Below are 24525 nucleotides of genomic sequence, written 5' to 3' on the forward strand. Positions count from 1 at the left end.
AATCAATAATGTGTGTGTGTGTGTTTGTGTGTCTGTCTGTGTGTGTGCATGTTTGTATGTTTTGTGTGTGTGTGTGTGTGTGTGTGTGTGTGTGTGTGTGTGTGTGTGTGTGTGTGTGTGCGCACGTGTGTGTGTGTGTGCGTGTGCATGTGCGCACGCCCGCGCATCTGTGTGCATGTGTGCGTGTGTGCATGCGTGCGTGTGTGTGTGGGTGTGCGTGCGTGTGTGTGTGTACACATGTGTCCGTTGCAGAGAGATCCTGCAGGAGATCCAGCGCCTGAGGATTCAACACGAGCAGGCCTCACAGCCAACCGTCGACCGGAACCAGCAGAACCCCACCCTATTGGCAGAGCTCAGGCTCCTCAGGTAGGCCCTGCCCCCTCCCCCCCGCTACATCAGCAGAACCCCACTCTGCTCGCTGAGCTCAGAAGACGAAGGAAACGTTCCTTATCAGGGTGACAGTGTGTTTTGCCTTTTGCTCTTTGGAATGATCCAATGTGTTTTTTTGTCATTTTTCCCTTTCTCGGCAGGCAACGCAAAGATGAGCTCGAACAAAGAATGTCCACTCTGCAGGAGAGCCGCAGGGAGCTCATGGTGCAGCTGGAGCAACTCATGATGCTGCTCAAGGTTCGGGATTAGAGTCTGAATCACACCGCCGGTGAATGGAGCTGTTCTGGTGCGCAGTACCGAATGTGTCCGCTAGGGGGCAGGGTTTTGAAGCTACGTAGCATTTCAACCGGAATGGTTTAACAATTAAACAATCATTACATTTCCTTTTCTTAATATGGGATTATTTTGTTATAAACAATGCAGAACAACGTGTATTCACTCTTAAGGATAGGCATCAGGGTGAGAATATCAGCAGCAGTCTATAAGACAAGTGCATAATACAAGCCACCATAAACGGCTTACTGTAGTGGCTTAAGTGGTCAGAATATCAATGGTATTAGCCCTAAAGGGATCAATGCTAATCCACTACACTTGCTCGGCTGAGCGCCGTGCCAGTCATGGCCCAGACCGGAGCGAGAGCTGAGTGTATTGTTAAAGAGACATGCCTACATATGTAGTCTGATGTTTTTTAAGCTTTGAGACAAACGTGGATACCTCTGTTCTCACAGGAGGAAGAACAGAAACAAGCTGTGAGTTGGGAATGTGCAAAAAAATATAAATGCAACTAAACATTAATACTGAGATTGTAACGTGCTTGGATGTGATTTAGCTCTGAGAGATGAAAAGCATTTGGAGCTAACAGCATGTTGGATATATCTGTTATAATAATATAATTATGAATATAGAGATATAACTATTGGTGCAGTGAATAATAGAAGCAAAATGAGAATTCAGCAGAGGCTTTTAACGCAATATACTGAATTTTAGATTTAATACCAACCTACTTGTTTCATGATATGTGGTATAATATTATCACCTGCTGTTTGCAGCTGTCCCCTAATCCATGTTTGTGTTCATGTTGTGTTGTGTTGTACAACATTACCATACTAGAGTGTAACCTAATTTGAATAACGTGGGCGTTGAGATGCACAGCCTCGGTCAATTTGATATTTCTTCCTGTTTATTATTATTTCTTGAATTTAAATCATATTTCATGCTCACTTGATTTATTGGGGCGGATGGGTTTTGGAGGAGAGGGTGGGGTTATAACTTTTATACCCTTTTTCATTATCCTGTATATCTATCTACACTGAATGCTCTCTTTCTCCATGTGTATCTTCCTCTCTCCCTCTCTCCCTCTCTCTCTCCTCCTCCTCCTCCTCCTCTTCCTTCCTCTCTCCTCCTACTCCTCCTCGTTTCTCTCTTTCTGTCTCCCCTTCTGTCTCTTGTTTGTACATGTGTGTTGTGACACGTGTGTGTGCGTGCGTGCGTGCGTGTGTGTGTGTGTGTCCCTGTTTGTTATTTCTTGTGCATGTGTGTGTGTCTGTGTGCGTGTGTATGTGCATGTGTGTGTGTGTGTGTGTCGTGACTTGTGTGTGTGTGTTTGTGTGTGTGTGTGTGTGTGTGTGTGTGTGTGTGTGTGTGTGTGTGTGAGTGTGTGTGGGCCATGACTTATGTGTGTGTGTGTGTGTGTGCGTGTGTGTGTGTGTGTTTGTGCCTGTGGGCCATGACTTACGTGTGTGTGTGTGTGTGTGTGTGTGTGTGTGTGTGTGTGTGTGTGTGAGTGTGTGTGGGCCATGACTTACGTGTGTGTGTGTGTGTGTGTGCGTGTGTGTGTGTGTGTGTGTGCGTGTGTGTGTGTGTGTGTGTGTGTGTGTGTGTGTGTGCGTGTGCGTGTGTGTGTTTGTGCCTGTGGGCCATGACTTACGTGTGTGTGTGTGTGTGTGTGTGTGTGTGTGTGTGTGTGTGTGTGTGTGTGTGCGTGTGCGTGTGCGTGTGCGTGTGCGCGTGCGCGTGTGTGTGTGTGTGTGTGTGTGTGTGTGCGTGTGTGTGTCTCTCCAGACTCAGGGTCCCAGCTCCCCCCGGTCCTCCCCCAGCCACACGGCGTGCCGGCCAATCCCCGCCCCCATCCACTCAGAGTCGGCCGGCACCACCCCCACACACACCCCCCCCACACACCCCACCCCCACCCCCACACACCCCCCCCAGGACTCTCTCATGGGAGTGGGAGGGGACGTCCAGGAGGCCTTCTCTCAGGGTAACACACACACACACGCACACACACACACACACACACACACACACACACACACACACACACACACACACACACACACACACACACACACACACACACACACACACACACACACATCCCTCATGGGAGTGGGAGAGGATGTAAAGTAGGCCTTCTCTCAGGGTAACACGCACACACACACACACACACACACACACACACACACACACACACACACACACACACACACACACACACACACACACACACACACACACACACACACACACACACACACATCATTCTACAAAACTGGATACTCCAATTTTTGAATCACATTAGCTCTACCACTTAAAAACGGTAAATGCTAATAGATTATGGCCCAGCCCTAAAGTACAGCGCTGTGGTGGGAGACGATGAGCATCCTGCTGCCTGTTCTGCTTCTAAAGGGCCACGGAGGAACCTGAGGAACGACCTCCTCATCGCCGCCGACTCCATCACCAGCACGATGTCATTCCTGGTGAAGGAGCTGAACTCCGGTCAGGGCACAGCACAGGCACACCTCACACGTCTGACCTTTGACCCCCCTGCCTTCACGAATGCCTCAAAATCATGTGAATGTAAACACTCTTGTGTTCAGACTGTGGCAGTGAGATGGAAAGCCTTTTGGACTCTGATTTCGAGGGCAGTGACAGCCTCGCTCCGTCGGCCCCGGATCCCTTCTTCGCTACGCAGCTAGCCTCTAAGCTAAGGTATGCCTTGTGTCGTGTTTGCTCCTGCGTATGTGCGCCAAAATAAACATGTCGAGTAGAAGAAGAACCAGTGTTTGCAATCAAAATGCTGCGCCTAGCCCAGGATAGTTCGTCTGACTTACCGGTCAAACCTCGAGCTAGATGCCCCAACTGTGTCCACTCCTGAGCATGCGGCTCAGGAGTGTGTTGATTGGCTACCAGATGGGCGCTAGTTCGATACCCTAGGTCCTCCTAGCCGTGCTGGGTGTCGAGGTGTCCCTGAGTGAGACGTCTCACCCTGACTGCTCCCGACGAGCTGGCTGTCACCTTGCGTGGCTGACACCGCCGCCTGTGTGTGAATGTGCGTGTGTGATGTGAGGCAATGTAGTAAAGCGCTTTTAGTGGCCACTGGTTAGAAAAGCGCTGTATAGATGCGGTCCGTTTATCATTTAACCCTAACTCTTTATAACATGGGTCAAAATACAGTCACTGTAAAGGCAATTTGGATCAAAGCGCCGGCATCCTTAAATGGAAACAACGAGGGCTGTTTGCTTTGAGAAGTATCTAGTCCCTTGACTGATTGGACGCTGGTTCTGACATTGCTTCCTCCTATTGGCCAGGCTCAGTGTCCCAGACGAGGGCCGCTACGAGATGGACCTGGACCGGCAGCTGGAGGCGGAGCTCCTGACCGAGGAGCTGATGAAGCATAGGAAGGAGCCGGAGAAGGACTGTATGGTAAGACAAAACGAGCGCTCCCCAGAAACATCCCATCCAGACACTCACACACACGCAAGGCGCACACACAAATACACATGCACACACACAAATACACATTGGCGCACACAAATACGCATACGTTCCCACAAACACAATCATCCCACACACACACACACTCATCCCACACACACATGCAAACACACACACACACACACACACACACACACACACACACACACACACACACACACACACACACACACACACACACACACACACACACACTCATCCCACACACACATGCAAACACTCACACACACACACCCACACATGCATACACAAAAGTCCTGCGAATGTTTTCAGACCACATTCGTTGTTTGTGCAGGGGATGTGTAACCAACAATTCTTCACCGATCGCTTTTTGGAGACAGAAAATGTGTTCCCTGGGCAACGCAGTTGTTGTTGAACGCCTGCATTGTTCAGTTGGCAGAGAATGAACGTATTTCTTCCGCAAATCTTTGCATGGACACTGTTATTACACAGCGTTACACTTGGGATGATTTGTTCTTCTGTGCAAATTGACTTCCTGGTCTGTGTCTGGTGTATATCGTTTTCTCACAACATTGTATCTCTCTCCTAAATACTTGCGCTGTGTGTGTGTGTGTGTGTGTGTGTGTGTGTGTGTGTGTGTGTGTGTGTGTGTGTGTGTGTGTGTGTGTGTGTGTGTGTGTGTGTCTATATATGTATGTATAGATGACACTACAACAGTGACCATGGTTGTTCATATTTCCGGTAAGTATTTGATCTTATCCTTAATTGACATGAATGATATAACTCCAAACCTACACGTCATAGTCATGTTTACAGTACATGTCACATGACATAGCTGCCGCTAAGAAAAGTAAATCATAATCATTTAATTTCAAGTGAAAAAAGATACCATGAATGGAGGTCGGAGATGATCTGAATAATGCTATGCTTCTCCAACCTAGGGAAGAATATCCAACTTCCGCGATCCTCCCTACTGAGCAAATTATTCAAATAGGGTGTCAGACTGATACACTAAACCTAATTAGACTTTAAACAATGTATTGGAGACAAACGACGATTACTTAACTCAGAGGAGAGGAAAACGTGCTCCGAATGGCGGGGTAGTAACGGGCAACACTGTAACAGTGTCTTGCGAGCGGTGGGCGTCGACCGCGGGGGATGTGCGACATGCTGCGTGTTTGTATCGTCCTAGTGCTGTTAAGTAATCCATCAGAGTAAACAGATTCCCTGATTTGGAGAGAGCAGTCATTATGGGCCCTGCAAACGGAAGCTATGGAGGAATAAGCCCAGAGTTTAATACCAGCAGACGTGATGAGGAGGGATAGTCTCCAACACATGGCTATTTTAATGTCACCCCTTGGGGGGGGAAAAAACAAAAACAGTTGCATAGCGTTACACAACTGATGATGGCGTGGTTGCAATGTTGCAATGTTTGAAATGCTCCCAGACTATTTCTGTATTCTGTATCTGTCGGCTGAGCTCCTCCTGTCCATGTTTACAACACCAACCACTGTTCTCTTGACAGATAAGCAATAGGAGAAGGAACGGCAGGAGACGATGCAGGAGGAAATGACACAGAGGCTCATGAAGAAGTGAAGATTGAGAGTTTTCAAGACCAACCATAGATTACAGTTGTTCAAAGGTATATTTTTAAACCCACTACATGTTTGAGACAATACTGTGAAATGAAGAGGAGAACTAATGAATTGCTGAGCAGTCTATTTTACCACAGGTGCCATAAATACACAACATCGGAAAATGTCTACTTCTTACCCTAGTTTTGAATGAGTTGTCTGGCTATTATGTGGACATTATGTTTGGTTATACAAGCTGACAAACCGTGAAGTTTAAGTTACCTCATTTCTCATTCTAAAAACAAAGACTGGGTTCATTACTTGGTTGTTCTATTCAGCATGATAAAAAAAAAAAAAGATTATGTGACTCACAAAGACCATATAAACTGAGAATATAATTCTAGTCGATATACGACCGGATTTTCCCAATAGATTTGCTGTGTTATAACTGGTCTTGACCAACTTTTGTGCTTTTGTTGGGTCAAAGTATTTCCTAGGAGCGTGGATTGGGTTTGAGACACAGGTCAGGGATTGTGCATACAGCCGTGGCTGATTAAGTGACCTCTCTCTGGAATTTATTCAGAATCCCGGCAGAGAATGTGGCTAACAGGCTTGTTAGCCACATTCTCTGCGGCTAACAAGCTGGAGCTAACAATCTGTTAGCCACATTCTAACAGACCGTAGACGAGTCTAAGGAATTGTGGCTTTCCATCACTGGATAAAGCAAGAAGCGTCTGCTTACAGATGTTGTCTCGTTTGATGTCTGATGTCGATGAACCCAGGCGATTCTGGGTTTTCACAGCTTTGAAACACAGCGGATAATGCTTGAAGAATATAGAAATTCAATGAAAAGAAATATAAAGAAAGTCATTTGCAAGAATTCCAAATTTACTCTGAAACAAAATGTTTTACATCGGAAAAGACATCCAAAATTTTCTTTTTTAATACTCCCTTGAAAGAGAAATAGATGAAGGTTTGTTTCCCATATTATTTAATTTCCGTTTATTTTATGACCAAGATGGTAGCCTGTTCGTCCCTCACATGAATCACTGTTACACACGCGCGTACAAACACATACAGTACACACACCTGGCTCCTGGCCCTTCTGGGGGGTCCATAAACCATAACCCAGCTACGAAAATAAATGGAAAGTTCATCTTAAATCTGAAATTTGTGAAATATATCTGGTTTAATTATTCTTTTCTTTTAGTTAGTTCTTTTAAGTGACTTTGCATGGCGGAGATGCATAATAAAGTGTTGACACTGTATCACCATTTTGTGAAGTTTGAACCGTTTCTCCTCCTCATCCCAGCCTGATACACTTCAGTCGGTCTGTTTCTGGCGATACATTCATTACCTGTCCTATAAGCTCTGTGGTTCTCCTGACCTAGCGTCTATTATTCAGAGGGTTTATGACGTAACGTACGAGCAACCATGCAGTTTAACGCTCCATAGTGGGAATGTTCAAGATTTCCCTCTCTCAGCAGTACGGGACGGTATATCTGAGTTAATTAAAACCAAACAGCCATAAATAGATGTTTAATAGACCACAAGGCCTACCAGAAACCTTCAGTTAATTCAATAAAACAATTCCTGTAGTCTACTTCCAATCCATATTCATATTTAAAAGCATTTTCCGGAGATGGATCTCTAAAACCCTATGGTTTAAAATCAGAAGTCAACACAATTTACTATATATTCCTTATTTCAAATATATATTATTTAGGAAAAAAGAACATGCATAACAACCCCTTCCCCCATCACCACCACCACCACCTCATTCTCATTTCAGGAAAACCACTAGGCCGGAAGCGTGCAGACTCCGTGATAACTGCATGATCTTTATTTGGAATTGTTTCATTATCTCGAGGCTATGAAGAAGTCCTCACCAAAAATAATTACGAGCATGCGCAGTCGCTACCGTTCAAAAACCCCGGCCTGATTAGAAAACAGGGTGCGCCAGGGTACAACTGTTTGCCCCGAGGCGATTGTCTAGTCCTATATTTCTATGCTCTGGAGGAATGTGGGGCTGTAACTGCTGGATCACCGTGTGGCGAACAGCTGCTACGATTACAGTAAACTGTACATTGTGTTAATAGATTAATGATTGCACTGCTGCAAATCAATCTAAACTTGAAAAAATAATAAAAAAATAAATGTATATGTAAAGATGAATATATACTACGTTACATTATGTTATGTATTTGTTTATATATGTATATGTTATAGATATGTTATGCATTGTATTTAATATATATTGATATATTGTCTATATCTATAGATGTATACAATATATAATAATTGATAAGGCATGTAAGGCCGAATCAAAAGGAAAGTGACATATGTGTAGATGTGGAGGGAACTGTCAACCGCGTTCACGAAGCAACGCATCGCGATATGACTGGTTGGACTCAGAGCAGATGTCAGAAACCGACCAATGAGCGGCCTCCGCGGTGTCGTCTTACCGAATCAAACAGGGGTGCGTTGTTCTCGTCATCGTCCAGCACGAATCGGTGCGAACGCACAGTCGAGGGTGGGGTGACTCAGGAAAAGAGCCGATTTTTTAACACCGTGTAACCTGGGGATAGGATCTGAGTTCACTGGTGAGTCAAATCAACTATTATGCTTTTTTTTGTCCAGAAATTGCTCTTCCTAAAGTAGTCAGAGAGATGGATCACACAGCTTCCCCATGCATCGATTACTTTGTGCGTTTGCAGGCTCTGCTGCTGTTGTGTGTGTGGCGGCTGGTTCTGTCAAAGTGCAGGCACACACACATTACTATTTGTTGAACTCAATGCCAAAAATCAAATTAATTAATCAATTCCAAAATGCACAACAGCAGGGAACTCGGGTTGCACCTAAACGTGTGTTAGTATAAGGTTAACATAGCTTCAGTGACAGATCTCTGTCCGTTCAGGTCCTAGACTCTGTCTTGGTTCTCGCGACATTACAGGTATGAACTGTGTTCTTGCATGGACCGTATTGGTTAAGTTGTGACCGTTGGTGAAGTTGTGAGTGTGGGCGAGTTTTGACGTGATGCCTTTGCTTACGCACGACTTCCTCTGAGCTCTGACATGGGTGCCCTACAACATTTGCATAACCTGTGAACAACTAGTTTTTTGCGTGTGTGCTTTTGAGTTGACAACAGGACACACACACACACACACACACACACACACACACACACACACACACACACACACACACACACACACACACACACACACACACACACACACACACATGAAGGTCGGTTTATATCGCATATTCAGCGTTTATGAAACTTTCCATGTTGCATAGTAAATAGTGGTAACGTGACCGACTGGTTCATAAAAAAAACAAAAACTACGGGTTTGTAAAACACTTTCCGGGGGAATGAATCACCGCTCTTTGTAGTTTAAGGGTTTTCCATCCGATGACTTCTTTGGATTGTGTGTGTGTTCCTCGTTGGGCTGTTTTTTCTGAAGAATGCAGACGTGTGATCTTGCAGACGTGTGCATGCATAGTATTGCCAGCAGGGTATTAGTTGTACGGTGTCTGATTCTTTGGAGGGATCTAGTGGTAGTGAAGTGCACGGTTGGCACAGTATTAGCTAGTAGCCACAGTATTGCTTTTGGATTATGAAAGCATAATTTGTAGTACTAGTAGTAGTAGTAGTAGTAGTAGTAGTAGTCTGTTTGCGATTGTCTCGTGCATCGTGGATTTTTAACATTTTACACATGTTATTATTCCCATAGCATAACATAGCTATGTGCTTGTAATAGTCACACATCTGGCAGACTTAGCCCTCATCAGGCCTGCTGCTTCCTGCACATCGGTCTGCTATCTAAGCTTTTAAGAGCCAATGTGCATAAACTGAGCAAAACCATTGAAAAAACCATACATTGTCCAATGTATTCGTTATGGCCTTAATGTTCAGGTTCCAGAATTAGAAGCCTGAGAGACTGGGTCGGGGGACGTTTTAATGCTGAATGTGTGGATGTCTGTATCGCAGCTTTGCCCTAGGCACAAGGTTTGAGTGAGTTTCAGTAGTACTACAATCCTCAAAGGTCAGCTACTCACTGTTTCAGCACACATCCATCGACTGTATGCATCTTCTACTGCAAATTGCTTAACACCTATTCCTTGTAAGAAGCGGAAAGGTTGCATTTGCCTTTCATTATGTGATCATTCAATCACTGCAGATCACTTGATTAACAACCAAAGGCCATCCTATTTGCATGGCGAGAAAAATCAAAATTCAGTTCGTGTCAGACGTGCCTTCCTCCTGATGGCTGATGATGAGATCAGATCAGATTCACACCGGGTGAAACATCCCACTATAAAAAGGAACAGGCGGCCACCCCTTGCAGTCACGTGGGCAGGGCGCAGCGACGTCACCGGGCGGAGATCTGTGAAGAACACGCAGACGGAACGAGCCTGAGGTGCGGCACTTTCTTAGGCTTTTCCATCGTCCTTTCTGCACAGGGGGAACAGACTATAATCTGTTCACTATTAAAGAGGCCCGATGCCTGGTCCCACCCAAGTACTTTCCCCAAATGGAGAGAACAACAACGACATGGTCCAGGACAACGGATCCAACATCATTCCCTACAGAAAGAACACAGTGCGAGGAGAGCGCGCCTACAGGTAAACGCGTGTAATGCCGCATCTGATCCCGTCTCATAATAACGCCTGCGAGACGTAAACGGGATTGATCATAGCTGCAGTTTCATTTTGATTTTTACGGTGATGTGCAACTCTTCGTTGGCCGGTTTTGCGTGTGCGTCGTAAAGGCGCATCGTGCCCTCTGTTATTATCTAGTCCTGTCATTGGAGCCATGGCGCAAATCGCTAAAGGCCCATCCATGGTTGGTTTTTTTTCAGCACAATTATATAAGAGGATAGTGTCTGATGGGGGTCCCCGCTGCAGGGTATACTGTATGCTTTACTCGTAGACGAATAGCACCGAATCGAAGTGATCACAATCACCGACGTGTCAAATGCTATGGGAATGGACAGCCACCCTCATCAACAGAATGGCATTTATTCATCAGAGCAGGTCATGCTGCTCGGTGTTTGATGGCAGCAAACGGTGTGATCAAACATGCATTCGGTTGCGGCTCTATAGATGCCCGGTTGCATGGTCGACCCTTGATGTGAGGTTTTACAATGGACATTTAGCCGAGCGTCAACACAGCCCCCATGATCGGCTATTACTGCATGGCTAACAAAGCTAACAGTACATCCGCTTTGTTGACATGGGAACGGCTGGCCCAGTCTGCTCCCGCCTCCCCAGCCCGTCGGTGGAGCCTCTCCTCCTGCATGGATGTGGCAACGGGCTCCGGTTTGGATTGAGTGTTTGCACTTGTGCGCGAAAAACAGCGCAACGAATACGAACTGGGCTGCACGAAGGTCAAAAAAATATGCAGCCTTTCATGCAATTTCGTCAGGTCCTCCTTCGGTGCACAGCCAGACACCCAGTGTTGGGAGATGGTCTGTTTTGGTTTGGAATTCGGAGGAGAAATGCAGGTTTTCAATAACTGCACTGATTGTGGCCTGCGTGTTTAATATTTGGGATATTATCGAGGAATAACGCATTAAGACAATGTGTTATGACTTGTGGAAGCGATTTCTTTGCTGAATGTGTTAAAGATGCATTATGGTGATTTGGGACAGAAGCGTTACAGAAGTTGGATTAACTTGTTCACTACCACAATTGAGAATAAGTGGTGGTGCGTTGTGTTATATTGGCCCCTTTAACCAAGACAAAATCAATATCCCAATTCGAAACCCGTTCCTATGCCCCTTAATTTCAAGTGTCTAATTACCCAAGTATTAAAGGCGTAACAACATCTGTAACGTACGATTCAAATGCATGGTTTGCATTGCTTGATGTACTAAGCTGGAAGGTATGGCCTTACTATGACTTTATTAGAATGTATTCATTCATCTCTTGCAGTTGGGGGATGGCGGTCAACGTATATTCTACCTCAATAACCCAGGAGACTATGAGCAGGCATGACATCACTGCCTGGGTTAATGATATTCTGAGCCTAAACTACACAAAAGTGGAGCAGCTGTCATCAGGTAAGATCCCGTTTTAACCGGAGGGCGGGTGTGATTGTTGCCATGGGTGCATGCCAACTGTTTTTCGATAAGCTGGGTAAGACTGGTTAACAGACATGTAAGAGGCACTAATTACTACGTAGCTAACAAGTGCCTCGGCTTGACACAGTGATAAAGTTAAATCAATCTGAGTAACGCAGTCACCTATTCTTGGTGGGGGACTGGGAGGCGTCTATAAATAAAGCTTGCAAACCGGGCATGTCCTGCTGCTGGGTCCCAGTAATCTAATCACAATCACTCCTGTCTGTCGCCCCGGCTCACACGCCCTTAAAGTATGTCAATTCCAGTGGGCTTTTAAGAAGACATTACCGTGGCTTATCCCGTGCTTCACTTAGCCCATATTAACAACACCGACTGTTTCACTGTTGTTAAAGCATTTAGCCTTATTTCACAAAAGCAATAATAACAATCATGCTATTGGAGAGAGGTGATTATCTAGAAAGATTCAACTAGGCTATGAGTGGGAGTTAATTCCCCGTATTCCTTATGAATCCCCAAGGTTTTGACTGTTTGTGATTGTATTCCATATCTAGGAGCGGCCTACTGCCAGTTCATGGATTTACTTTTTCCTGGCTGCGTCAGTCTTAAGAAGGTCAAGTTCCAAGCTAAACTGGAGCATGAGTACATCCACAATTGGAAAGTGTTGCAGGCCTCATTTAAAAGGGTGAATGTGGACAAGGTGAGTCGGAGAGAATCCTCATATCCTTATTGTTACTATTCATTTATGTACTTGTAAATGGGCGGGCATGTGGCTCAGGAGGTAGGGCGGGTTGGCCGGTAACCGGAAGGTTGCTGGTTCGATCCCCCGGCTCCTCCTCGCCGAGTGTCGAGGTGTCCCTGAGCAAAAGACCTCACCCTGACCGCTCCCAACGAGCTGGCTGTCGCCCTGTGTGGTTGACACATTCACGGCGTCGGTGTGTGAATGTGTGAATGAATGGGCGAATGTCAGGCAATATTGGAAAGCGCTTTGAGTGGCCACTGGTTAGAGAAGCGCAGTATAAATGCAGTCCATTTACCATTTAAAGGCTTGCTCTTGTTGTGTCCCTGACGTTTGAACCCCTGCATCTCACCCTCCTCCCAGATTATTCCCGTAGAGAAGCTGGTCAAGGGGAGGTTTCAGGACAACCTGGACTTCATCCAGTGGTTCAAGAGGTTTTTCGACGCGAACTACGACGGTAAAGAGTACGACCCGGTACAGGCCAGGCAGGGTCAGGACGCCATCCCCCCTCCCGACCCTGGAGAGCAGATCTTCAACCTGCCCAAGAAGTCCCTCCACGCAGCCAGCTCCCCCACAGCAGGTAGGTGGATGTGGATCGCCTGGAGAACCAAAGGGGCATTGGTGTTAGTGGGTTGGAGTCACCTGATAACGAAAGGAACGGCGATAACCTGGACATAGCTATCAAGGTTGTACAGGTTATGCACCATAAGGTGCTTTGCTTAAAATATTGCATCTACATGGTAACAATTAGACAGATGATTCTATTTCACATATCTTGTGGTCAATGTGGATGCCTCTTCTTGTTGATATCCTCCTAAAGCCTAAGAAGATATCTCAGCAGCCATGGGAGATTATGGCGTAAAATTTAATTCCAGGTATGCTGATGGACCCATCAGCATACCTGGAACTGAAATATTTTTTACAGTTTGTCTCCATCAGTGGATTTCATTCTGATTGGAAAGTTAATTTGACTTCCTTTTTTTGGCTGCCAGTTATCCAGCCTGTGTTTTTGCATTGCCGTCTAAAAGAGCAGACAGTTCATTCCATGATTTAGAGTTTCTATTATTCCAGCTGTGTCATGTTATCCCACTGTTTATAATCCCGCTCAGCCACAATATAGGTAGATAGATAACATACATGTGCGATGGTTTCTTTCACAATGGAGAGGTAGATAGCACAACTGTTGTTAATCATCGTAAACTAACATGACAATGCAAGCAGGCTGACTAAGCTTCCATTGTGTTACACTCTAGGCAAAGAAATATTCATTGTTTGGCCAGTGGTACTGTTGGAAGTTCCAGTTTTAAACTTGAAGAACTTGCCTGAAGCAATATTATTTTAATCGATTAATTATGTCTAAACGCTATATATTGGTAGCTGGTCTTTGGGTTGGTTTGAGAGTATAAGTTTCATCTCTGTCTTTGAACTTGTTAACCGGTAAATTCTATATACCGTTGCGTGTCTTAGTAAGTGTCTGCTATAAATAACACGTCCACGTCCTGCCGTCCTGCAAAACAGATTGCATTGTATTGTATTATAGTACTTAACTGTGTGGCAACTGCAGTAGCTGCTATCATTGCTGTAACACGGGGAATTGGTTAGCCTAGCGATTGTTGTACTTGCACTCGGTTCTATGACCATCCTTTCTGTACCGACACGATATATTGTTGCACTTCTTATGACAAATGTACTTATTGTAAGTCGCTTTGGATAAAAGCGTCTGCTAAATGCCCTAAATCTAAATGTAAATGCATCTAATATACCACTGATGTTTCCTTTAGGAGTCTCCAGGCCCACTTGTACTATAGCTAAGTCCGTAACACCGTCATCTAGACCCTCGTCTGCCAAAAAGATCCCTGGGCCGTCCACCCCGGCCAAGGGAGAGAAGGAACTGGAGGTCCAGGTCACACTTCTGAATGAACAGGTAGGTTTACTGCCCCCCTTTGTTGACCTGTATTGTTTGTATGCATGGAGGCATGTTCTGGATGAACTCTTCTGGAGATGAGGGGAAGATCGAGAAGATTGAGGGGCCTGTTACGATTCAAGGTTAGGAAAGCACACATTCTTTGGGTTTTGGATGTAGATATTAGCAAAGTGAAAGCACAAACAATTGATATGTCTCACGTAGTGCACCCTCTTATGAAGGCTTTATTTACTGTGGTTATAAAATCTTTAATCATCAATCGTAAATCACCAAGCTGTTTCTCTCTTATGACATACTGTGTTCATAGATGTTAATAGAAAAGTATCTTTGCAAAAGGGAATACTGCTCCTAGTAAAATATTCCCTTGGATATGATGTTTGTGGATGCAGTTTATGTAAAATGATTTTACTGGATTTGAAGAAGTGATGCTTTGTGTGTGTATTATATTTCTTACTTAGTCACAAGAATCCAACCATCAATGCGTAAACATCACATTTCCTCTAGTGCTTCACAAATTATAGACTAACTGTCATAAACAAGGCCACGTCTTTTCGGCTGAATGGAAATTGTTTTCAATGGAGTCCTTGTGCTTTGTGAAGTACTCTGCATACATAGGGCAGTGTGAATTCAATGTATTGATCCGACAGCATCACAGCAGACTACAAAAATATCGACGTTTGTTTTTTCCATTAGCTAAAACGGTGTGTGGTTGATCTCGAACATTGCTTTAATTTTAACCGTGACTCCTCCCAGATGAGTACACTGAAGCTGGCGTTGGAAGGGGTGGAGAAGGAGCGAGACTTCTACTTCAGCAAACTGCGCGAGGTGGAGGTGCTGTGCCAGGAGCAAGGGGAGGAGAACGCCCCCTTTGTGGACCGACTGATGGAGGTCCTCTACTCTGCAGACGAACAGGTCAGTCTGACTCTGCATTCACATCTACATTCAGGGCATTTAGCAGACGCTTTTATCCAAAGTGTCTCATTTGTCAGAAGGAGAAACAATATACCGCTGTCGGTAAAGTAAGGATGTTCATAGAACCAAGAGCCAAGCACTAACAATTGTGAGGTTAACCCATTACCCGTATCCAACAAAGATAGCTAGTATAAGACACTACACAATGCTAAGTACTATTTTTGAAAGGACGTACAACGTACAATAAGTGCATACATTAAGTGCCAGGACGTACAACATACAATAAGTGCGTACATTAAGTGCCAATGCCTTGTTGTCCTTTACGTATTGATGAGAACACAGTCTAGGGCAAAGGTCTTCAACAGGGGGGCCTGCGACCCCCAGGGGGTCTGTGGAGGTACTGCAGGGGGGTCGCGAAAGTTTTGGTTGATTCGACTTATTTTTTATATTCCCCCTGCAATTTTTTCCACAAATTGAAATGTCTCTAAATACACATTGACATGAATCCAACACACTAGCCGCGTTTACATGGACACTTTTGATCCGATTTCTCATCAGAATAGCTCTATTCCTATCATGCGATCCGAATGTACTATATATATGGCATTTACAAAAGTGGTAAGCGTATGTTCGTATGTCTCTAGCGCACACCTGACACATCTGGACTGGCTGCGACATTTTTATGTATTTGATTTTAATGAAAGCCCAGCAGGAGAGAGCTTTTCTCTGCCTGCTTCTTCAATTAAGATGAAGGACAGCAAAGCAACGTCAGTTTCTCGTCCGGTCTTTATATCTACCCCCTCCTCCGCCGAAAACAATACGTATTTGGATGAGAGTGCGCAGCCAAGACTGTTTGGAGAGAGAGAGTGCTGTTATGTAAGGGATAATGAACAGAACGCCGGTCATAATCGGGAAAAATAAGCGATCAGCAGAGAAATAGTCCGCCAAAGACGATGACGTCGCTTAGCAACCGGACACGCTGGGGTTGATAAGTTACCGGACTACTTGCGGAGTGATAAGAAAGACACTAACAAACATCACCAATTTTCATTTCCACATTTATATTTTATAAATGTCCATTTGAAAAGCTTTTATGCATGATTACATGCAATTGACAGACAACTTGGTTGTAAATGAAAAAAATACATCACACACACTACTCAAAAACGGGTCACACATCGCCGAACAAAACTCATGCTACTACGGTGCTGACACTCAGCACACCACACCCTCAACTGAACAACCAATTGACTGTAAACTGAGTGTATCAGACAGAGAAACCATTCATCCATGTTCCACCAGAGATGATGCTGTTTTCACATTTAGGGCATGAAGCAGATGCTTTTATCCAAAGCAACTTATTCACACGCACATTTTCCCACCGACTGCGGAGTAAACCATTCCAGGAGACAGCCAGCTCGTTCCGGAGCAGTTTTAGGGTGAGATGTCGTGCTGACCGTGACGCTCTGGGGATCGAACTAGCAACCTTCCGGTTACAAGTGAAAACCGCTCTGCCTCCTGAACTAACCACAAGGGTTATTGACCAGGCCAATTTAGGTTACATAGCCGTCAACCATACATTGTCTTTCAGGAGGGGGCTGGGGAGCTGGCTGAGGGGGACGGAGAAGAGGCCGACCCACAGCTGGCCCAGGAGGAGGTACCAGACGATCAGGCAGAACAGGATGAATACTGACTGTTGTCCTCGCTCACTGCAACCCCACGCCCTTCTTTTATAGTGACAACAACCGTCAAAGGATTTTAAGTTTTTCCACCGTGGTTTCTTTATTTTGTTCTCTTGAAGACTGAGCAAATGAAGCAACGCCCCCAACCCGCCCCCCCGCTCCCCAGAAAGAACCCACCATCCGTTCTTTTTCAGTTCATGATTTTTCTTAAATCCTGCCAGTTGATATTCTGTGTTTTTCTGATTGTTGGTGAACTGCCCATGGCCGGTTTGGGTCACTTTTACCTCCACGCGCAGACAAGCTCAGACCATCACAGGAGTTTCCATGGACGGTGTGTGTGTGTGTGTGTGTGTGTGTGGGTGTTGACAGGTCAATCAGATTCCTGAATATGAGGACATGCTGAAGTCCAGACGGGTTACTTCTACCTGTCAGTACAAGTGTTAATTTGTGCATCTTCGCTCCCTTTCGTTTTCTACAGATTTTTTTGTGTGTCTTTTTTACATATCAACCACGTTAATCACACAAACGCAATAAGAAAAAGCCCTGAAAGGGCTCATAGTAGCTCTTATAAAACCTCCTTCCATGTGTTGCACTGACATTTGACCTAGGAGTGGACAATTGGTCCACACACTTTCACCATATTTATTAAGCCTTAGCATTAGTATTAAAGTATACGACCTTACGTTGAATCCTTTGGAAGAGGAGACAACACAGTCAGTTAATTGTGAACAAAGTGTAGAGTTGAAAAACCAACTAGGACTGTACGATGACTATCTTCATAAAACACAATTTTTCAGATAATTGTGAGCTCAAAAATGTATTACTCATACCGATTGTGTGTGACTAATGTTGGTAAAATGGTTTGGTGTTTGATGACCGGTTAATTAGTAGGTCATAAACATAGGGGAGGAAAATGCATTTGTTGTGGCCTAGTCTTATCAAGTTGGAGAACGTTTTTTGTTTTTATACTTTGCAGCACATTGCCACTGATATCTGTTCCATGGATATAATATATATTATAAATGATTTGTCAATCACACTACTTAGAAAAGATGTGTGTAAGTTCACTGAGTTATTTGACATGCTATATTCCAGTAATTACCTGTTCATAATGTTACATTTACTATTATTGAACTCAGCAGTGCACCATAATGCTTTAGTCAGATACTGTTGTGTAAATGAAAAGGAATGTAAACTGTCAATAAGTATGAATAGTGTTTTTTTTTATGTCCCACTCATTATGCATTCCCCAAACTGTGTTGCATGTTTGCATTTTATTTGTGAATAACTTGACCCGCTTTTTACATATTTAATAAAAAAAAAACAATGTTAAGTGAGCTTTTGTATGTTTAACTTGATGTTTGACGGGTGTAGAACGGCGTGCTGTAATAAAACCTTTCACCTACGGGAGCCTGAAGGAGTGTGTCAATCTCATGTCACTCCAACCTGAGGTTCTTCAAATAAATTAATGAATGAATGCATGAATGAAAACAAAAATTGCTAGCATTGACAATCAAAACTTCATGGCGCTGAAATATTTGGATTTGTTAACCGCATTGACACACGTAGTCATACCAGATTACAATATTGGACTTCAACCAGAGCCAACCACAGACTAAACAATGCTTCAATCCAATATTTCGTCAAAATGTTCTGCAATTGCGAAAATATGCTTTTACAGATTGCGCAACTTTGAACACAAGTAAACTGAATGAATGTGTGCTTGTTTTCTATGTCGGGTACATTCACGAGGGAAGAAACTGCACGCACACACATACTAACCCCCATCCGGCGCACCCCGGCCATTAAAACAAACGCACACAGCCTAGCGGTACCCTCCATGTAGCAGTTGACCAAGACGTTCAGAGTTGCTTAACTAACACCTTTCGACACCGGTAAACGATGATGTCGTAAACTACGAGTCCAGCCCCTCAACTGACCTTGTATCCCCGCCAGTATGTGAACATAAGAGCCAGAAAGATGCCAGCATGTCTTCTCTAAAGGTACGTAGCCTCACAGCTAGCCTGGCGAACTACATGTTTACAAATTGGATTCAAACTCTGCCTCAGAAGTTGGGTGTGTTGGTTTTTCGCATTTATTTAAAAGTGTGTGCTTGTTTTTGGGTTGGGGTTGCTTCTGTCTGCGAAAAACAATTCGGTTTATGTTCTACTTGTAGCGTAAGAAGTTCTCCAGGGACATCAGGTGTGTTGTCTTCCCGGATGAGGTCGGACACAACAGCGCTAACACCGCGGCGGGGTTAACTGCCCCATCCACCGGCAAGTCAGCCGCCAGGGCGTGGGAGAGGTGTGGGGAGAGCTTTATTGACCTTCCTAAAGTCAAGGTAAGGTTGTTTTTGTTTTTTCGCCAAGTGGAATGTACTTATGTACTCCATTTGGCGTGCATAAACACATGCGCATCCTCAAGGTAAATTATTTAATCAATAATTGTTATTCAGTTTTGAATGTGAGATATGCACAGACGCAACACACTTGTTTTTACTATAGGATGGCCATTCGTCTGGAAGGACATTGTCTGCTGTCAGGAAGTTGGACCCAGCCTCTTTTTCAGGTACCCTTTCTGGAATTACATTTACATTGAGGGCATTTATCAGACGATTTAATGCAAAGCGACTTACAATACAGTACATATGTCAGAAGAAAGAGAAACAACAATATATCACTGTCCGTACAGTAAGGATATTCATAGAACCAAGTGCCAAGCCCTAACAATTGTTAGTTTAACCCATTCCCCGTATACAACAAAGATAGCTAGGATAAGATTAGAATTGTCATAACACAAGTACTTTGCATAGTATGTAATGGACACGTTGGACGCGAATGTATGAGACTCATTGAACCAGATGTCGGTCAGATCTCATATACTTTCTCTCTCCATGGTAACTTAGTGCATGACAGCTCTGGTCACCATGACGACGACCCCGTGGACATAGCGTGGACCTCCAGTGAAAATGAGGGGTCGGGTGACGAGAGGCCGAAGCAGTCTCTGGCTAAAGCTGTGCCTCCTAAACGACAAGAGAGGAAGAGAAAGACACAGAGACCAGCCGGCAGAGCATCGCATGCGCTCCCTGCTGGTGAAGGTACAGATGCTGAGTAGGAGTGGGAATCACAGGGTACCTCACAATACGATGCGCGTTACATGGCCCACGGTACAGATAATATCGCAATACAGCGATTCTGCGATGACCAATTGTTATTGTTAGAAAATCCTATAACGATGCATCACGATATACGTCTGACGGTGAATACAAAATCACTGTGAAGAGGTACAGTGCTGTCTTTATTCATGGTCCAAACTTGAGTTCTACAGTAACTCGTCTTAGGCTAGTTAATTTTGTTGTCAGGGGTTACCAGATTCCATAGCGATATCTTCAATCAAAGTACAAAAATAAACCTGATCTTCTTTATCCATGGTTCGCACAGCGCCTAGCATCTCCAGTCACCGTGACGACGAGGACCCGTTGGACATCGCCTGGACGTCGTCTAGTGAGAGTGAGCGGTCGGATACAGATCGCGACCGGTCTCTTGCTAGAGCGATGGCTCCCGGACCACCAGAGAGGCGTAGGAAAACTCTCCGACCCACCGCCGCTGTTGAGTGCTCCGCCAAACCACCCACTGATGAAGGTACCCCCTGAGACCGCGTCGGCCGCTGATGAAGACTTTATACTAGAGCCCGACCGATCTATAGTTTGGCCGATTAATTTATCGGTATCGCTGTTTGTGTTTGCCGATATGAAAACTTTAGAAAAAGTGTCGATTTACTAACGTAATCACCTCTTTATAAATCCTCTAAAACCTCGAGAGAGAGAGAGCTCCTCCATGTAAAGGCTCCCAACACTAACAGTTTTAAATCCAGTTCTGTGTGGGGGGGTTGGTAGCTCCTCACCTTACAGCTTATTGGTTCTTGTTGCTCATGGTTTTAATGGGATGTTGCTATGGCCCGAAGCATTGCTTGAGAGACTGCAGCCAATCCCAAATCCCTGCTCCATCCCCAGCATACCAAGATTTAAAAGGCAGATATATCTATATTTCTAATATTGGCTGATATATATCGATATCTGTAATCTTTTACGCCCTAATATCGGCATCGGCCCCCATAATCAACTATCACCTAGCTCTACTTTATACACTATTGTCACTGATAGTTTTGATTAAACGTCATTACACAATCCTCAAGCATGGACGTTTGATTTATGTTAATAAACATTTGTTCGGTGCTTTATATTTTAGGCTACAGGAACATTGTCAAATGATCGCTGAGGAATGGATGCCTGTTCCTTGTTCATGTTTTCTGACTCTATTTTCAGAAGACCTTCCCATCATTGATTCGGACAGTGATCTGAACGGCTCTCCTGATCAGTTGAAACGTGACACTGCGGGTCATATATCTGAGTGTGAGTCTCCACGGCATGCCGTCCACGGGGGCCTGAAAGCACCTATATCACCAGGGGTAAGTAAATGCCAATCGTATCAAATGAAGTTAAATAGGTTTATACAACTATGATCTCTCAATTCAGACTTTAGATTCAGAACCAGACCTCAAAATCTGAGTGCAGATAGGTGATTCAATTTGTTTCGCTTGGTTGGTTTTCAACCGATCGTGTCACTGGAGGTTAATTGGCATACACTAACTCAGCCAGCACTAGTAAACAGTAAAAGAGAGTAAAGGTTTCCAATCAACATAATGTAGACCGGTCCGTCTAGAATTACACTTTGAAAGCCTCACCAGATCTCAAAAAAGAATCCTAATATCGAAACAGGAAACGAGGAGTTTTAGGTTTCCGATAGGATTCCTTTGCTGCATGACCACGCAATAATATGATTGTACTAGCAATACTATCTTAAAACAAATAAGACGTCTTCTATACAGGAAAATACAACCGCCATATACAATTAATAATTGTAGATATTAACTTAATATTATATTGTCAACGTTTTGGAACGAAAGCAAGGCCGAACAAAATCTGTCTCCCTCCCTACTCTCTCTCGTATTAATCCCGTAAATCTGCTAACGCACAGCTGGCCGGCAGTGATACGCATGCTGTACCTCTCCAGTGTAATCCTGCTGGACCTCTTCACATTCCTCCGTTTATGTGGCGGTAACATCCTGTTATGCTTGGAAATATGCTATGCTGTGGCAGGGAGATTCCCTCTGGCTGCCCCCTCAGTTAGTATTTAGGAGTTATTCATTAGTGTGGTGATGGTGATGAATCTGTTGGGATTGAACTAGCAGAAAGGTGTTCTTATGGACACTAGGTGGGGTCATACCCTCTCTTATGCAAACTCTAGTTTGGGCAAAAGGGTTAGCATAATCACAGTACTTGACTAGTGTGTGGCTCACTGGGTGTTGTCGACGTTTCATGTTGTTTTAAAGAATGAAACAATTATTTTCAAGGGGTGTTTAATTGTAGTTTGATATTTGAGTGGGATATGTGAAAAGTGAATTGTACCAGATGTTTTGACGATGTCATATCTCATATGGGTGACCGAAGTAATGGCAATGTTTAAATGATGCATATCGTGGTTCTTCGGAGAGCTTTTCAAATTAGTGGCATTATTTATTTGAACATCCCTGTCAGAAGGAAGTTTTCAGATTTTCTATAAACACCAAACAGCTCTATGTACATACATACTGTGCATACATACATAAATACATTTGTGCATGCATACATTTGTACATGCATACATATACTATACACTATGCATATGTATAACAGCTCGTACTAGAGCTCTTATATTAATTTGATGCAGAAATTGTATTAGCCAACTACTAACTGCTTGTCGAAATCTTATGACTTTGTATACGAATATCGATACTAAAGGTAAATCATGTTTTATATTTGACATTCATTGTTATTAAGTCAAATCCAATGTTTCTATACTTTTATGGACTAATTATTGACAAATGCGCATGTGTTGTCAGATATTTTGACGCTTATTCCATTTTAATTTGGGTTCATCCCCCTTGTTAAGCCAGGGAAATTCCCCTGGAAATTAGAATTTCCACTAGGTGGAGTATCTAAGTGTCATGATAATGGCTGAGAAATCACATGTGGTCTTGAACAAGCAGTGCAAATGGTCTTCGCTGTGAAACGCTATTTTCAATGTTTTAAAAGTTGATGAGTTTACACAGACACTTGATTTAAACTCAGGTTTGGATGGACGCATTTAAAATAAGGCAGAGCCCGTGTCCAAATCAAATATTTATACAGACCATTATATTTGTGGTCAGCGCGTGTTTACCTTTGTGGCGACTCTTAACTGCAAACCGTTCTGTATTTAGTCCTTTTAAAATTAGACTCTGAATCAGAGTCTAAATGAGCCTTGCTATACTGGAAGCCACAGGTTGCTCTGATTGCCATCTATCTCGTCCCATGTACATTGGGTTAATGTTTACCCTGTTGATTTTGAGTAGGCCTTTTGTAGCCCACTCCGTGGTGTCTTGGATAAGTTGGTGTTGGCCACAAGTCACTTGGGAGCAATGTTTGCTGAAGGCAGGGCTGGCATGGCCCAGACTGTAAAGGAGTGTTAATTTGTCTTCTGCATGTACTCGCCCACCTCAGGGCCGAAGTGTAAACCGGTCTTGGCACAGTAAAACCTGGTAAATTATGAATTTCGCCAGCCAGTCTTGGATGATGGAGGTCGGTATGACTTTGTGGTTTTTTTTTAACCTCAAGAGGATTGTGGTCATCAAATGTTGAAATCGCCTTTTTTTTTTTTTCAAACTGGTGCAAAGCGCAACGATCAGTACATCACAGGCAGCACTGTGATGAGCTTGTCTGCATGCGTTTACTCCTAGTTAAGCACAGTGCTCCCAGCATCACGGGGTCGTTGCTGACAGATAGCCTTATGACACAGGCCGCTGTTTGAGTCTCGAGAGGAAGCTTTCGGGTGGATTATTATCTCTCCCGCGGGCCCCGGCCACTTCCTCTTGTCACCGATATGCTGACGTCAGCACATCAAACGTAAGTTGCTGTCGCCCAACTTATAGGTTTGAGTTGACGAGCCCCGCAAGAGCCCTGGAGAGATCTCCTTCAGAGGGTGAAACTTGGGTGATGACATTTGGTGATTTGGTGTCAGTACCTACAGGTGCAAGTTCGACGGTGGATGGTGTTGACTTTTGTGTGTTTGATCAGATCAAATACTACTACCATACACCCCCCCTCCCCCCCACCACACACACACATACACACACACACACACACACACATACATACACATTGGTTTAAAATCCTCCAAGCAGATATTAAGTGGTCTGCTTATAACTTTAAACATATTTACACAGGACATGTTTTAAGACACACTGGTTTGGATTGAACTGGATCAAAGTTCCAATTTGATCCACTATGAATGCTCATTCACATACTTGTTGTAGCACATGAAACCGGATTGAACAGGATACAGCAACAGAGAGTTTTATCGCTCCATATAAAGCATAGACTAACCTGCGGCTGACTCACCAGATG

At 44.1% G+C, this 24525-nt stretch overlaps 3 protein-coding genes across 5 annotated transcripts in view; all 3 read left to right on the plus strand.

Moving 5' to 3' along the window:
* The window catches only part of dtna (dystrobrevin, alpha), a 14431-nt gene extending 7458 nt beyond the window's left edge, over positions 1 to 6973 (plus strand). The window contains exons 9-17 of the mRNA XM_060058346.1: positions 253 to 366; positions 531 to 627; positions 1119 to 1139; positions 2452 to 2647; positions 3076 to 3165; positions 3267 to 3387; positions 3984 to 4092; positions 4828 to 4866; positions 5651 to 6973. Coding sequence (XP_059914329.1) covers positions 253 to 366; positions 531 to 627; positions 1119 to 1139; positions 2452 to 2647; positions 3076 to 3165; positions 3267 to 3387; positions 3984 to 4092; positions 4828 to 4845 — 766 coding nt within the window. The 3' untranslated portion in view covers positions 4846 to 4866; positions 5651 to 6973. The remainder of the gene's footprint in view (positions 1 to 252; positions 367 to 530; positions 628 to 1118; positions 1140 to 2451; positions 2648 to 3075; positions 3166 to 3266; positions 3388 to 3983; positions 4093 to 4827; positions 4867 to 5650) is intronic.
* Positions 6974 to 8152: 1179 nt separating this feature from the next.
* Positions 8153 to 18459, plus strand: mapre2 (microtubule-associated protein, RP/EB family, member 2). 3 transcript variants are annotated; one of them, XM_060058166.1, is made up of 7 exons: positions 8153 to 8302; positions 11640 to 11767; positions 12340 to 12485; positions 12888 to 13104; positions 14306 to 14448; positions 15202 to 15360; positions 16952 to 18459. In XM_060058166.1, exons 2-7 carry the CDS (start codon positions 11647 to 11649, stop codon positions 17051 to 17053), a joined length of 888 nt encoding a protein of 295 aa, XP_059914149.1. In that variant the 5' UTR covers positions 8153 to 8302; positions 11640 to 11646; the 3' UTR covers positions 17054 to 18459. The 3 variants fall into 3 exon arrangements, with proteins under 3 accessions (XP_059914149.1, XP_059914150.1, XP_059914148.1); XM_060058167.1 differs by lacking the exon at positions 8153 to 8302 and adding an exon at positions 8630 to 8652; XM_060058165.1 differs by lacking the exon at positions 8153 to 8302 and adding an exon at positions 10040 to 10328.
* Positions 18460 to 18830: 371 nt separating this feature from the next.
* The window catches only part of spidr (scaffold protein involved in DNA repair), an 18830-nt gene continuing 13135 nt past the window's right edge, over positions 18831 to 24525 (plus strand). Inside the window, exons 1-6 of the mRNA XM_060058347.1 lie at positions 18831 to 19045; positions 19219 to 19383; positions 19547 to 19610; positions 19948 to 20139; positions 20483 to 20683; positions 21367 to 21560. Coding sequence (XP_059914330.1) covers positions 19031 to 19045; positions 19219 to 19383; positions 19547 to 19610; positions 19948 to 20139; positions 20483 to 20683; positions 21367 to 21560 — 831 coding nt within the window. The 5' untranslated portion in view covers positions 18831 to 19030. The remainder of the gene's footprint in view (positions 19046 to 19218; positions 19384 to 19546; positions 19611 to 19947; positions 20140 to 20482; positions 20684 to 21366; positions 21561 to 24525) is intronic.

Source organism: Gadus macrocephalus, chromosome 8 (genome assembly GCF_031168955.1).
Source record: "Gadus macrocephalus chromosome 8, ASM3116895v1".
Taxonomy (NCBI): domain Eukaryota; kingdom Metazoa; phylum Chordata; class Actinopteri; order Gadiformes; family Gadidae; genus Gadus; species Gadus macrocephalus.

Excerpts from the sequence above, each read along its gene's own strand:
- mapre2 (XM_060058165.1), top strand. The coding sequence starts at position 10,207 with ATGCCTGGTCCCACCCAAGTACTTTCCCCAAATGGAGAGAACAACAAC. Across the intron at positions 10,329-11,639 it reads CGAGGAGAGCGCGCCTACAG|TTGGGGGATGGCGGTCAACG; the intron begins GTAAACGCGTGT and ends CATCTCTTGCAG. Across the intron at positions 14,449-15,201 it reads TCACACTTCTGAATGAACAG|ATGAGTACACTGAAGCTGGC; the intron begins GTAGGTTTACTG and ends GACTCCTCCCAG.